A 16,114-nucleotide genomic window follows, 5' to 3' on the forward strand; every position below is an offset into this window, starting at 1 on the left:
GAAGTAGGTCTTTCTTTTCTAAAGTGGGAGAATGGTAACTATAAAAGCAAGGTTGGAAAAATGAAATGTTAATAGTGCTAGACCACAGGCATACTCGAGGTTGTTTAGGGAGAGGGAAGGAGATTGGGGATAAGGAAATTGTTTGCCTTAAAAGTCTTTATACCAGCTTAAAGTTTCATAGGTCTCTAGGTACCCCTAGAAGTACATGGTTTTCAACTGGAAGTCCACTATTACAAAATCAATTCTGACATAAACAAAACACTCAGAGAAAAATCTTGGCCACCAGATGTCACTAAAATTCCACATTCTATTATAAGATGCTATCACAAGCTCCTTTCCTTCAAAATAATCAGTAGCAGTATTGGGATTCCAAACAAGAGAAGGAGAAAGTTTCCTTGATTCCTTCTTAATTTTAAAAGGAAAAATGTGACTGGGAAAGAAAGGCAAGGTGGCTTTGCGATAGTATCTGTCATATGCTGTTTGGACCTCCACAAATTTGTTTCTAGCAATATTTTATCCAATAAACATGTTAAATGGATTAAAATTTAATATTCTAAAGTGGGCATTCTAAAATGGAACAGCTTGTAAAAACAGACATTTTATTAAAATCCTCAGAAAATTGAGTCATTTTGTTGATAAAAATAAACCTATCCATTAAAGCAAATGTACCTTAGAAAATGAGATGTACTCGTTTATTCGTCTACAAAGTTCTATGCAGTCCCTAAAAGCGTTTGTATTTCAAGTTCACTTAGTCTTGAAAAATTAGCTACTGTCTAGTTATTCAAGAGTAGTGTATACTTATAGTACTCACTATACTTTGAGTACCTTGAGAACTTGTTTATTGGCATGCTACCTTTGTTACACGTAAAAGTTAAGCTCATTACCATGTAAAGTCTAGCAATTGGGACCAGAAGCACTGTAAAGGTACTGTGAACAACTCTGGGGACTTTCCCTAATGTGAAAGTCCAAGAGCTTTAAATATGCCAGCCCTCCTAAGACTAGCCTATAAAACACAGATCATAACCAGCCATCTGAATATTAATATAGAAATATGACATAATTGTGTATTTACTAAATATGATCATGAACAGAAGCTTTCTTTTGGCTAGGAAATAACAAAGAATATAAAAGTTATTTGATGAGACTCTTCCCTTCCTCCAATATATTGTATAAAAGAGGTACTTGCTCTACATACTTCTAAAAGAAAGACTGCCGATAAGTGACATGTCCTTAGTAATTCATAGAATGTAAACAAAACAAAAAAAATAGTTTTTTTAAAAAGTATTTTTCACCCAGTTGGTGTGGCTCAGTGGTTGAGCATCCACCCATGAACTGAGAGGTCACCAGTTCAATTCCCGGTCAGGGCACGTGCCCAGGTTGTGGGCCTGATCCCCAGTGGGGGGCATGCAGGAGGCGGCCAATTGATGTTCTCTCTCATGGATGTTTCTGTCTCTGTTTCCCTCACCCTTTCTCTTTCTCTAAAATCAACAAAGAAAAACAAAGTATTTTTAGTATTTTTTATTCCAGCACTGAAAATGTTTCAAACTAAGCTCTCCTCTCTCTCCTTCCCTCTCTTTCTCTTCCAAGCTCCAAGGGCCCTGCTTTGCCTCTGTAACTTGTTTCCTGAGCACATTTCTTCTATGGCTCACTTCTACTACCTCTGTAACTTTCTAAATTAAAAAAAAAAAATCCTTTAGGACACATGTAATAGGAACTACTCTTCCATGTTATTACTGGATTAGGCAACTTCCTCTTTGATAGACCTTTTCTAATAGGTTTGTTTTCTGACTGTTCTGATTATATATGTTACTAACATTGAGAGTGTTTTTACAAGTTTCTTGGCAATGGCAACAGTGTCTTTTTTTAATTATTATTACTTTGATATAGATTTATTTGATATTTGAACATAGTCTACAAATTCAGACCCATATGTAACAAATTGCTTCATAGTTGGCAGAGGCTAGCATGCTTTATTTCTGAGGATTACATCCGATGACCCAACACAAGAAACACAGAAAAATGGAGATAATCTTTCAGACAAGAGATGTTAAAATGTCTTAGTGTCCAAGTAATGATCTAAAGAGGGGACACCAGTGACTAATGTGAAGTGAGGTAGCTTCCTGCCATCAAGTGCTCAGTGTGCTATGTGTGGCAAATATCTGGAACAGAAACTGGTAACAGTGTTTCATACTTGGTTTTATTTTAAAGAATGCAACTCTGGATGACACTTGTAATTTTGGACTCTTCTCCACCTTGTATAAAAGATTTTAAGCTAAGATCTATTACTTGACACTTGTTCAGGAAAGATAAAATCACCTAACTAAATTTCTTTACCAGATGTGAAAAATTTGACAGCAATATGCAAATATTTGACAGGCCATGTGCTACTCACTGGCCAGTGGTAAACAGATTGCAGGCCAAAAAGAAGTTCAGATATTCATCACTGTCCTTCCTTATATAGTTAAGTTGATTTTGAAAATATCACTCAGAATCTCTTACACATACACATTCTAATTTTGCATTCACACTGAAATTCTTTCTATTACTTATATTATGGTATTTGATTAATGGTGGTATTTCTTACTATTTTAATCATTTTTCAGTGAGTCATTTTTGTGATTGGGGATTAAAGAAATGAGTATCAACCATAAAATGCAAATTTAACCAACATGAAAACTGATGGGGAAGTCCATTACTGAAGATGAACACCATGCTAACTTCATGTTGGCAGAGGCAGCTGACCAACACTGTCCTTGTCAAGTACATAAGCACTATTGCTTGTACACTAAGAATATAACACTGTTAACTTAGTGAGTCATTATAAAAATCATCTTACTTCTGAAATTTGCAAAATGTGAATTATGTGCATAGAATTGTCAAAATATATGCTTTATATTTTTTTAAAAAATGTTTCAGCCCATGTTTTCCCTCTCTGAAACTGCCAAACTGTTTACCAAAGAGCACCATTGTTTTGGCAGCATTAGGATTTACCTACAATTTAGATTAAAGACCAAATGATGGCAATGGTTGAAGTAATAACAGGGGCATCAATGAGAGAGCACAGAGAAGCACTTTCTAATAAAATAAACTCTTTATTAAACAGTAAGCATTGCTTTATATAAGTTAAGCAAAGTGAGAAAAGTTTAAGAAACTACAAGAAAGCTACTTTATGTACCAAATATCATCTGTTAAAATACCTGGTATTTTATGGTGCTCCATAAATGTTTACCAAATTGAAAGAACGTTTAAAAGGAAACACTGATACATTATTTAAAACAAACTTTTTTCTTAGTCCTAAACTCTTGTAGTTTAAGGTTGCTTTTAGAATTAAACTTATGGCTCACTCTGCAATTTCTCTTAACTCCTAGGAGTCTGTAAAGTGTGTCCTAAGGATTTTGTGCCTGTTCTGCTAGTTCCAGTGGTAAAGCCCCTGACATGCATAGCAAGCCTTTTGCTGTCTTGCTTGTGCCCTCTGCACCGATTCTGCTGTAAAGCTGTGGTACTCCAGTGAGTCAGCACAGCCAAACCTCATCTGCTAAATAAGTGTTTGTGTAAAATTCCTAGAATTATCTCAATGGCCTATGAGCAAGACCCATCCCATGCCATCCTTCCTACAAAGAACCCTGTCCAAATCTCCCACTTGTCTCTGGTGTCACTCTTAAATATCTGCTAGCTCCTATTCTCTTTGAAGAAATCATGTATATTTGATTTTAGTAACATCTTTATTTTTACTAAAGATTACTGGCAGTCTATAATTTGACCTTCTGTCAAACACTTTGCTCTTTTCTTGACTAAAACATGGCAATATGTTTTGAACATATGCAACAAAGCAAAAAAGTTTTACAGGATGATAGTTTCAAACAACGTCAGGATTTCTAGTGATTAGAAAATAGAAAAATAGCCCTGGCCAGTTTGGCTCAGCGGTTGGAGCGTCGGCCTGCGGTATAGAGAGACCCGGGTTCGGTTCCCGCTAAGGGCATGTACCTCGGTTGCAGTTTGTCCCCGGCCCTGGTTGGTCGTGCGGGTAGCAGCCACTCGATGTGTCCCTTCACATCGATGTTTCTCTCTCTCTCTCTTCCTCTCTCTCCCTCCCGCTCTATCTGAACAAAAAATGGAAAAATGTCCTCGAGTGAGGATAAAAAAAAAAAAAAAAAAAAAAAAAAAGAAAATAGAAAAATATTTTAATGGATTCATACTTTTTTTCCCTTTGATGTGTAATATTTTCATCCTTTTGTTTTTTTCCTCCTATAAATAGAAATACACACTACACACATACACTTAAAATGTTTATGTTAGAAAAAAACAAAGAATGAGAAGTGTTTTTCAAAGAGTATGATGAGGAAGCAAAATAATAAAAAATTTCCTCAACAGTGAACTATAAATCTCCTCTATTTTTATTCTTTATTTTTTTTATCCTCATCTGAGGACATTTTTGCATTTATCTTCAGATAGAGTGGGAGGGAGAGAGGGAGGAAGAGAGAGAGAGAGAGAGAGAGAGAGAGAGAGAGAGAGAGAGAGAAACATAGATGTGAGAGAGACACATCAACTGGTTGCCTCTCACACTCCAACCGGGGCCAGGGACAAACCGCAACTGAGGTACATGCCCTTAGCAGGAACCGAACCTGGGACTCTCTGGTCCGCAGGCCAATGCTCTAACCGCTGAGCCAAACTGGCCAGGGCTACAAGTGTCCTTTAAAAGTAAAATTCTTAAATTGCTGAGAAGACATATAATCACAAAACCATGTAACCTCAAAATCAGACTTTAAAACTCATCTCATCTAATTGGTTCATTATGTGTGAAGAAATAGAGGATTAGAGTATAAATCCTTTCAAATTAAGGTAGCTGCAGTAGTCACACTAGAAATATCTTTGTAGTTGAAAAATAAAACAAAAAGCCCAGGGAAAACATCGCCACATAACTATGTAAACTTCAGCACATTACTTAATGGGGGGGGAGGGGGGTTCGGTTTCTTCATCTCTTACAACAGCATAAAACTTTAACATTGATTGTATTAGAATTCATGTACATTGGTATATTCAGGAAAATAACTTTGGCTTTATTCATTAAACAAACATTCATTGAGCATCTAAAATATGTGCTAGGCATTGTCTGTAGCAGATAGGCATAGGACTAGGAATATAAAAGGCTCTGAATAAACAGGAGCGTTTGTCCCCTTATTTTTATCTTTAATAAATATTGAATACCAAGTCTATGCAAAGCAATGGAAACAATGAAACAGTTACAGTCCCTGCTCTTAGTTTAAAATCCAACGGGGAGATTACTAAATCAGTAAATTAGGAGTATCTAAGTGCTGAAACTGAAACAAACAAGGTGCTCTGATAAAAGTAACAAGTGGGTCCACTTGGTCTGAGAGGAGGAAACATTTAAGCCCAATTCTCAAAGTGAAAATAAAGCAGCCATGCAAATATCTGGGGAACGATTATTCTAAACAGACCATGTACACAAAATTCCTAGAGAAAAAATGCTAGACTTATTGACATTTCCAGTTGTTAAACTCCATTTCAATCATAATTCATCTCTTTCTACAATATATTTGACTGCTGCACCAACAAAATTGTACAGGATAATACAAAGACTACACAGTAGATGTTGGATCATACAATGTGTGAAAATGAGTGGAATCAAACCCAGATGGTGATGAAAACCAGATTATTAAATCACGTCTTTATTTTGAAGGTAATGCAGCACTACTGAAAGCCCGAAGCATGAAAGATACGATGAAAGCTGTACTTTAAGGGAATTTTAATGTCACAGACATGTAACACGTGTTAAAGCAAAAACTATATTAAAATAAGTCTTGGTTTATGTATAGAGAGTCTAATTATAGCAGCTGAAATAGAAAATAATACTGTAGATATTCTACATCCAGACACAGCAAGAAATGGAATGCATGAAACAAAGACTAACTGAGGCTGAAAGCACAACAGTATCACTAGCAGGGAAGGAAGAGGACCAGAGAATGTGTTGTGAGAGTGAGCTGAAGAAATTTATACTGTTATGTATATTTTAATATTATTTTATATTACCCATTACTTTTATTCTTTTCCATATGTAACTATTGTCCCAGAGGTTTAAAATAACTAAATGAGCAACTTAAGTGGTATAATTACAGTCAATAATTATAATCAATGCAATATATGCATTGACACTCCTACTCTGTATTTAAATAAGCAATACAAAGTAAAAGCATCTATGCTTTGGCAATAGGTGCCAGCAAATGACAACCTTCATATTGAACATAACCAGTCAAAAAGGGTTCATTAAAAACTTACTACATATAAGAGGCAATATATATATAGTAGCTAACAACAAGGTTCTGAGGTTCTAATACCCGAGTTTAAAACTAGGCTCTACCATTAGCTCCAAAAACTGAGAAGTTACTTGTTTTTTGGTTAAAAAAAAGTACAATGGTATCTACTGCATTTAGCTGTCCACAGGAGTAAATAATAAACACAATATGCAAGGGAAAGTAGCAAGCATATCAATCACCCAAAATTTAGTTTACCCTGTGCAATCACAGGGGAAGATTGTGAAAATAATTAAGAATCACCAGTTCTAGGAATTTACCATCTACTAAGAAGGCAAAAGTAACTTACATGTAACCGTTTAAGATACTTGTTTATACTAAACATCAGTATAGTAAAAGATGGGAGATGAAAAAGATTAATGCAAATTTATGCAACTAAATGATTCCAGGAAACTGGCTTTTCTATTTATTAATTTTTTGTTAAGAAAACATCAGATGGGACAAGTAACACAGATGGCTGGGGGACACAGGGATTTTTTTAATCCTTAATTCATTAATTCAAATGAAATACCATATTTAAGATTTAGGGTGTCTGGAAAATGCTAATTAAAGAATCCTCACCAAATGACTCACTAAAAAGGGAAATTAAATTTGGCAGTACTGGAAACAGAGATTAGGAGGTACCAAATTCTAGGACAGTTATTCGAACGCAAGCAATTCTGGCTTAATATTTTGAGGTACATTATAACTCATTGCAAAATCACAATTTTAATATTAATACTTTTTACTGAAAGACTATTGGAAAGGCTCAAAGTAGAAAAATAAAGCTAATAGGATTCAGTGCACTCTGATATAATTCTAAATATTTTCCTTCCAACTCTATAAATAAAAGTGGTCTGTCAAAATATCCTATATCGTGTATTAATAAGATCTATATGACTTAGCTAGAACCATATATCGATTTAAAATTTCAATCAAATGTTTTCTGTTTTTCTGACCACATAAAAGGTTAATATTGAATCCTTCTGCAAAGGGCCTACCTACCAATGGATTATTTTATTTTGCACTTGATTCAGTAACTTACAAATTGCAGATGCAATTATGTGTTACAATGATATTTCTGGCTTAGAGAAAAAGAAAATTTAGCTTTAAATCTAAACAATACACTATTCTAATAGAAGACAAAAGAGAATTCCCTCCTTTATTAAGTTTTTATTTTAGGACATATCAATTTGTACTCCCCATAAGAGGCATGGCATTAAAAAAAAGAGTGTTTTCCTCTTGCCCGCAAAATTCTTTTCAGTTACCCTGATGATCATGAGCAGAGTTAAAGGCAAAAAGACAGCATGTACAATACATAATCGCAGTATTTCCCAGTTAAAATTTTTTCCAAATGGCATTTTGGAAATGAATTACAAAATCCAGGATCAGTAAATAGCTGTTGGGTGATGAGAAATTTAAATTTTAAACCAACTATGTAATTAATTTGTCAACTTTAACCTCATAACTCAAACCTAATAAAACAAATTATGATGAGGGAGTATATTCCTTACATTATAGTTTTTTATAGATCAAGTAAGAGGAAAAACAGTAATTCAATTACAAGGAACAGGGCACACCTTTTCAAAAATTCCAACAGCATGTTTCTTTTGTAGGTGTTACAATAAATGCTCCATAAAACTGTTAAAGCCTTAGATGATGTCTGTTTTGAGAACAGCACTTATTGCCCAAAATATTTCAGAAAATACTACAGGTTGTAGGATATTTAACTGGACTACAGTAGGTAACTTTGAAATATGTTCCTCAAATTTTAAAAATGCAAAGAAAATTTTTCTACATCTGCTAAATTACTAAACCCTTTGCATATGAATGTCACTGAAGTCTTCTAAAGAATTTTGATTTTATATAAAACATCTCTAAAATATGCACTTCTTAAAAAATTGCATATTTTAAAAATACTATCCATGAGATGTGTTTGTAAAATTATCCAAATTGTTAAAAGAAACTTGAAAAGGGGAAGAAGCCCTGAACACCATCACTCCCTTTCCACATGAAAAGTACCCACATTAGCAGAATACAGTGAAAATATTATCTGGTTTCTAAGGCACAGTGTTTGTAACATCTAAAGTGGGATTTATTTGATAAACTGCACTAAGCCCTCAGAACATTTGCTGCGCTCAGGTAGAAAGAGGCAGGTATTCACATGTGTTAGTCTGTAGTCAAAAAAGATATTTCAGCTAAAATATGTCAGTGTACTATCTGGAAGAGTATCTGTATAGACTGACACAGTGCTCAATGCTTTGGAGGATTACTGAAACTCAGTTCTCTTTTGTTCAACAATGCCTCATTTCCTGCGTAAAGTTTGGTCTCCAGTTCCACTATTCACCTGCCTTACATTATGTAGTACTTCATTGGTACCACAGAAAGTGATTACATTATAAAAGGCCTCCAGATCACTTGGTTCAAATGTAATAGCTGGTTTCATTAATGTTCCAGGGGCAAGGGAAGCCTCCCCAATAATTTTCAGGTTGATAAATTTGATTTTCCAAGTATTCTCCACAAAAGGGCAGCGGATGAGTCCAAAAATTTGTTCAAAAATGCCCAAACAAGTAGTTCCTCGGTGGACAGTCCCAGCAACTCCAACCATAACCAGTCCATGGGGAGAAGAAGCACATTTCAATCCGTGGGAATCAAGGTTGGGACTGAGAAAAAGATGTTCTTCTTTCACAAGTGACAGCAGACGAAGGCTCACAATTTCTGCTCCTTGGTAGTCTATCACATTCTGTTCAGATGTTTTGTAATAAAACCTAAGCTTAACATCATGCCAGAAGTGCTGTGGCCCCCATTCATCTCGAGGTGGTCCAAGAAAAGGATTCTGAGAATTAAGAAGTTCAAAGAACCAGTGACAGAATTCTTCTCCTAATCGACGAAAATCAACTTTTTCAGTTTTATCTTCTTTCTCCTGCTAAGACAAATAGAAAATAATACCAAGGTTAATTCTTGTATCTATTTTTCCTTTTAGCTTGTTTCAGAGCTAGGTTTTAATGTAGTACTAATTATAGCACAAAAGAAATAAATTACATATAAACTCACTGAACCCATCATGCAAAGTAAATTCTTTCTGCAAAAAGGGGGAAAAATAATTTTAGAATTTCCCAACTTAAAAAATGTCTAGAAATCCAGCTAAAAAATTAAGGTTTAACAAAGCCTCTTAAAATATCATGAACAGTCAATAATGATCTGTATAAGCATTTTCTCTTATTGTGGCAGTGGTTGTTTCACAGGTGTGAAAAAAAATGTCAAAGCCTTTAAAATGTATACTATAAATAAATAACTGAGGCACATAAATCATACCACAATGAATTTGACAATATCACTGTCTTTAAACAGATACTTCTAATATTGAATTAGGTTCTTTTCTATAGTTAGGACAAATTTTACACTATTCGTTCTCTTTTTTTCCTCCAAAGAAAATGTTATTGCAAAAATATGCCTGATAAGCTAGATTTTTATTCATTTTTATTTATACCAGAGCACAGTACCTCATTTACATGATATGAAATCTTGTATTTACTGAGCATGTGCTAGTGAATATAAAGGGCACTGTGCTTAGCACTTAAGTGCTATTTTCTTTTATTTCCACAAGCCTTATGACTATTCCTATGTCCATTTTATTATTTTTAATTTTTAGAAATAATTTTTCTTTATTGACTTTAGAGAGAGAGGAAGGGAGATGGAGAGAGAGATAGAAACACTGATGAAAGAGACCATCGACTGGCTGCTTCCAGCCTTCCCCCAACTGGGGATTTGGCCCACAACTTGGGCATGGGCCTGACCGGGAAATCGAACCGGTGACCTCTTGGTGCATGTGTTGACGCTCAACCACTGAGCCACTCCAGCTGGGCCCTTATGCCCATTTTATACATAAAGAAAACAGAGCTCAGAAAGGTCAAGTTATTTGTACAAATTCACATCTAGTATATGGCAGACCCTAATTTGAAATCACATCTGTTATGATTTCAAAGTCAAGGTTTTTTTTTTAGCACATTAAGAAAGCCCTTATAAGATCTTTTCCTAATGTAAAGATAAATATCTTTCACTTTATGCCGAGCCAGTGACGTTCAGTGGTTGAGTGTTGATGCATGCACCAAGAGGTCACTGGTTCGATTCCCAGTCAAGGCACATGCCCAGGTTGTGGACCAAATCCCCAGAGAGGGGTAAGGAGGAGGAAGCCAATCAATGTTCTCTCTCATATATGTTTTTCTCTCTCTCCTCCCCACCCCCATTCTATCTGATGATACATGCAAAAATGTCCTCGGGTGAGGATTAAAAAAAAAAAAAAAAGGTAAAATCAATAAAGAAAAAAATTAAAAATATCTCTCACTGTAAAATCTTATTAATTCAAAACATGTGGTATGTAGTTTAAAAATCTGCAAATGACCTAGAGACTCATTCAATCAACATTTAAATATTCACACAATATCTAAAATGTACAGTGAAGATATAAAGACTGGGAACGGCCAACATCAGCCACAGGAAATTACAACAAAATTTTTTGTAGATTAAAAAAACTCCAATGTAAAAATATTTAAGTTTCTTTCATGGTATTTTTGCAATTTAATGCTGAAGACTATCTTCAAAACAAGAAAGGGCTTACAATAGCATTCGTTCAAAGGAGAAAAAACTGCCCTAACCAGCTTGGCTCAGCAGTTCAACGTTCCTAATGCCGCGACCCTTTAATACAGTTCCTCATGTTGTCGCGATCCACAACCATAAAATTATTTTTGTTGCTACTTCATAACTGTAATTTTGCTACTGTTATGTCTTAGGCGACCCCTATGAAAGGGTCGTTCGATCCCCAAAGGGGTCGTGACCCATAGGTTGAGAACCGCTGGGTTAGAGCATCGGCCCATGAATTGAAGGGTCTCAGGTTCAATCCCTAGTCAAGGGCACGTACTCGGGTTGCAGGTTGTGCAGGAGGCAAGCAAATGATATGTCTCACTTGAGCTGATGTTTCTCCCTCTCTCTCCCTCCTTCTCTTTCACTCTATCTAGAAATCAATGGAAAAATATCCTCAGGTGAGGATTAACAAAAAAATAAAATAAAATAGCCTGGCTGGTGTGGCTCAGTGGTTGAGCTTGAACCCATGTACCAAGAGGTCACCAGTTCGATTCCCGGTCAGGGCACATTGCCCAGGTGGTGGGCCTAAACTTCAGTAGGGGAAATGCAGGGGGCACCCAATGGATGTTCTTTCTCATTGATGTCTCTATCTCTCTCCTTCTCCCTTCCTCTCTCTCTAAAATCAATAAAGAAAAATTAATTTTTAAAGATAATAAGAAGCCCGGCTAGTGTGGCTCAGTGATTGACCATTGACCCATGTTCCAAAAGATTGCTGGTTTGATTCTGTCAGGGCACATGGCCAGGCTTTGGGCCTGATCCCCAGAGGGGGCATGCAGGAAGAGGTCAATCAATGTTCTCTCGCACCAATGTTTCTATCTCTCTCTCGTTCTTCCTTCCTCTCTCTCTAAAATCAATAAAGAAGTACAAAAAATTTACAGAGAACTAGAGGCTAAATTAAAATTAAATTGATCCTGTAATCTATCCACCCTCTTTAAAAATCCAATAGTCCTCAATTGATAAGGGGATAAAAACTTTTTTCCCCTCACAAATCAGAATATTTTATATATATTACTAAATGGCAGAAAAATTGTCTCTTAGGTGCTTTACTGGTCTTCCTTAATGATGTAAAAGATATGAGGTAAAGCTAAAATTATAAAAAACAAAGTATTATTAACATGTTACCCCAGATCTAGGATTATCTAACGAATTCAAAACAGAATTATGGTTCAGGTTATAAGGATAAGATCAATTTTACCTGTTGAGAGAGTCTAATGTCCTCAGAGGTCTTAACTGGCTCTGGTGTTTCCTTCAATTTCAGATGTAATTGCTTTGTCCAGTAATCTTTAGCATGCTGAATAAGATTGTGTTTTTCAGTAGCTGGAGGTATAATAACCCCCTGAGATGCCAAGTACTTAAATATGACATCTCGGTGGACTTTTTTTCGCTTCAGAAGTTCTTCTGCACTTTGACTATACACTAATATTGCACGAATGGCATCTGGAAGAAAGTTGTAAAGATTAACAGAAAATCATGAGTCACTTATACATTTGTCCACGGTAGGCAGAAATTCTATTAAATATTTATACTTTTGTTGGATCATTTTTTATTCTGCAGGAGACAGTAATCATTTTTAAAAAACAGGAAGTGGGTTGTCAGGTTTCGGGTTAAAAAAAAAATCTTTATGCTTTCAATTTCCCCACCCAAAATTTCACTCCTCATAATATAGCAAAATTTTAGCATTTCTTTTTCAAAACGGTGTATTAAAAGAAAATTTGAGCCAGAGAAAACAATTTTATTTCTAGTAAGCCAATGGACCTAAATTGATATGTCTTTCTTGCATCGATGTTTTTCTATCCCTAAAAATGGGTAAAATTAGAGTATTTTAGATGTGCACAAACTTTTAGTTCAATCTCCTCACTCTATAGACAATGAAACTTGGAGAACATGAGATATCAATAATCATACTTCTAAGAATTGACAGAATTCTTACTGTACTTTTTTAATTAAAAATATTATATTAAACGACAGACCAAAGAGTATTCTTAACACGAGACATCGATGTGAGGTACACAGAATACCAATGAAATGAACTCCCATGTACATCATGCAGGTTGAGACACACGAAATTACTAATATCTTTGATGCCGTAATTTTACCCCTCCCTACTTAATGCCATTCCCTCTCTCTTCCCACCTATCTCACAGGTAGCTATTATCCTAAGTGTTGTTTATCATTCCCTTGCTCTTCTTTCTTTTTTTTAATTTAAATTTATTGATTTTAGAGAGGGAGAGGGAGAGAGGGGAAGAGGAAGTGACAGAGGGAGAGAGAAAGATTAATTTGTTGTTCCACTTATTTACGCTTTCGTTGGTTGACCCATATATATGCCTTGACCAGGGATCAAACCTACAACCTTGGCATATGGCAATGACATTCTAACCAACTGAGCTACTCGGCCAGGGTTTCCCTTGTTTTTCTTCATAGTAATACAATATAACTACATATTCCTAAATAATATAATTTGCTATTTTTGAACATTCTGTAAATCCAAACCATCAGTAGTCTTCTGTAATCAGGTTTTCCCTTCAAGTTGTTTCTGAGATTAATCTATGTGAATATACATAGTTCTAATTAATTCCAGTTGTACCACAGTTAAATATACGACTGTATCACAAGGTATGTATCTTCTGTTTATAGGGTTTTATCATATGTGTCAAATTACAAACACTATTACTTTCATGCATGTTTCCCAGTGCAGAGGGAGAAGCAGATGAGCATCATTTAGGAGCTTGTTAAAAATGTGGAATTTTTCACCCTGGCCAGTTTGCTCAGTGGTTAGAGCGTTGGCCTGCTTTCCGAGAAACCAGGGTTTGGTTCCCGCTAGGGGCATGTACCTTGGTTGCAGTTTGTCCCTGGCCCTGGTTGGGTTGTGCGGGTGGCAGCCACTCGATGTGTCCCTTTCACATCGATGTTTGTCTCTCTCTTCCTCTCTTTCCCTTCCACTCTATCCAAACAAAAAAAAATGGAAAAATGTCTTCAGGTGAGGATAAAAAAATAAAAATAAAAATAAATAAAAATGTGGAGGTTTTGGGCCCATCCCAAAACTACTGAACCAGAATCTGATTCATAGGCATATTCAAATTTAATCAACTCTGGTCTAGTGCCTTTGAGTAAGCAAATCTTCCATTTTAGGAGATAATGTCAAACTTGTTTTTGAAAGTCGTAATTCTAAAAGCTGTTTCACATAATCACCAAGGCCTGAAGTTTACACATTTAGTTTTTTGCCAATCTGATACACAGAAGAAAAAAGAAATCAAAGGTCATATGTCTTGGTTTTCATTTCACTGCTTTCTAAAAAGGTTACCTTTTCATATGTTTAGTGATTATTTTTCCTCTTTCAGAAAAGTTTCCTCAAATCATTTAACATTTTTGTACTGGGAACTTCATTTTTCTTATTGGTTTTTATGTCCTCCAATTAAATCCAATATTTTGATCTATTAGAATTTTAAATTCACTCATCTTGACTTTAGAGGTGATTATGTAAAATATATAAATACTGAAGAACTACATTAGGTCTAAAAGCATTTTCAGTGTAAATTCTTAGGAGTTTCTTCTTTTAATGTTCATAGTTTGAAGTTTCAAATGAGAGATTTTCTTAAATGATAAAAATGTAAAGCAGAATCTTTTCTAGATAAGTCATTTACTGTAATAGGGGGCTGGAATTTTCACATTTTAAAGTAAAATCCAGCAAGTTTAAAATAAAACTGGCCAGGTGATATACAAAATGAAATAAACGCTTAAGCTACTCACTTTCTTTCTTTCTTTCTTTTTAATGGATTCTACTACAATTCATTTACTTACTGGTACGTGCCCCTAGCGGGAACCAAACCCGGGACTCTCTGGTCCACAGACCAACACTCCAACGGCTGAGCCAAACCGGCCAGGGGTACCCACATTTTTATACAGACTTGTTACAATCAGGCTGAATGTTTAATAACCCTTGAAATCTATTCTACCGAAATGTTTATTTGGTTCTGGAAGTGATATTCTCTACACAAAGTCATCTCGGAAAAAAATCTGGATCCAAAAGAGAAAGACATGACTTCAAACCACCTGCTTCTATTACAGTCGTTTTAACGACGAGACTGATACCAAAGGCTGCCGTCCTCTGCCAGGCCTGAAAATGCCGACCAGCAGCTGACACTCAGCTGATCGAAACACGATGGACAACACCCCGGTTCCCGTAATTTTTTAAAGTGACTATTCACGTACTCTGAATCCTCGAAACAAGTATTTGTCTACAATGTTCAGTGGGTAAAAGCAGCGCCGTTTTCAGTGCCACAACCGCCCGGGGCTGCATCGCGGTTCCAAGGCCGCTGGGCTGCGGCGGCGCCGAGATGCCCGGGGGTTCCGCGGGACGGGCTGCGGGCGAGGCCTCGCACGCCCTCCACTCCCTGAGGCCTCCCTGCGGGCCGCTGCGGCCGGCGGAGGGTCGGCCGCCCTGGGGGAGGGTCCACCCTTACCTTGGCGGTCTTCAGGCTGCACCAGGCGGTTGGTGATGGTGTCGCATAGGGCCATGATCTCCTCGTTCTCCAGCAGGCCGAGCAGCTTACGACAGCCCTCTCTCTCTGCGTAGCTGAGCCCCGACATCTCGACCCCCAGGAAGGGGGTAGAGGACGAAGCCAATGGTGCGCTCCTCTAGGCCCACCGGGGCCGGCGCCTAGGCGACAGGCACCGGAAGTGCCTTCCGGCTGTTCGCCTGGGATATTCCAAACCCTTAGGCGGAAGTGACCGCCAAAGAGGTCAATCAGGAAACGCAGTGCGCCAACTTGTCGTTCCGGGCTGGCCGGAACGGAGCCGAGTCCCACGGATCTCACTTCAAAAAGAGCCGCGTTTACACCGAGAACATCGACCTTCCACAAGGGATCTGGATGCGGAAAGCGAAGCCCCGAACTCCTCGGGAGTCGCTCCGCCAAGACCGCGCCTGGGAGCGCTGCGCAGGTGTGTGGAACGCGGGCGCTGGTCCCAGCGGACGGCCAACTCCCATGATGCTGCGGGGCGGGCCGATGGAGGCGCCTCCTCCCGGCCCGCCTGCCGCCTGGAGCGGTGCGAAGTCCTCGCAGCGACTTCTGAGCTCAGTGTACCTCTAGTTTCGTATTCTTAAATTACATAGTACTGTGTTAAGGTGATACAGTTTTAACATCATACTATGGAAAGTTTTTTTTTAT

At 37.1% G+C, this 16,114-nt stretch overlaps 1 protein-coding gene across 2 annotated transcripts; it reads right to left on the reverse strand.

Moving 5' to 3' along the window:
* Nucleotides 1-6,273: 6,273 nt before the first annotated feature.
* On the reverse strand, nucleotides 6,274-15,911 carry CUNH3orf38 (chromosome unknown C3orf38 homolog). Of its 2 annotated transcripts, none has more exons than XM_036243846.1 (3): nucleotides 15,410-15,911; nucleotides 12,145-12,386; nucleotides 6,274-9,231 (listed from the first exon to the last, which is right to left on the reverse strand). In XM_036243846.1, the coding sequence occupies exons 1-3, from the start codon at nucleotides 15,534-15,536 to the stop codon at nucleotides 8,614-8,616; spliced, it is 987 nt and encodes a 328-aa protein (XP_036099739.1). In that variant the 5' UTR covers nucleotides 15,537-15,911; the 3' UTR covers nucleotides 6,274-8,613. The 2 variants fall into 2 exon arrangements, with proteins under 2 accessions (XP_036099739.1, XP_036099738.1); XM_036243845.1 differs by having other exon boundaries at nucleotides 6,274-9,234.
* Between the last annotated feature and the right edge of the window lie 203 nt (nucleotides 15,912-16,114).

This window comes from Molossus molossus, unplaced genomic scaffold (assembly GCF_014108415.1).
Source record: "Molossus molossus isolate mMolMol1 unplaced genomic scaffold, mMolMol1.p scaffold_m16_p_5, whole genome shotgun sequence".
Classification (NCBI taxonomy): Eukaryota; Metazoa; Chordata; class Mammalia; order Chiroptera; family Molossidae; genus Molossus; species Molossus molossus.

Coding starts and splice junctions, on each gene's coding strand:
- CUNH3orf38 (XM_036243845.1), bottom strand. CDS start 15,536: ATGTCGGGGCTCAGCTACGCAGAGAGAGAGGGCTGTCGTAAGCTGCTC. Junction 12,387..15,409: donor GCAGCCTGAAGACCGCCAAG/GTAAGGGTGGAC, acceptor ACTTTCTTCCAG/ATGCCATTCGTGCAATATTA. Junction 9,235..12,144: donor ACATTAGACTCTCTCAACAG/GTAAAATTGATC, acceptor TATTTGTCTTAG/CAGGAGAAAGAAGATAAAAC.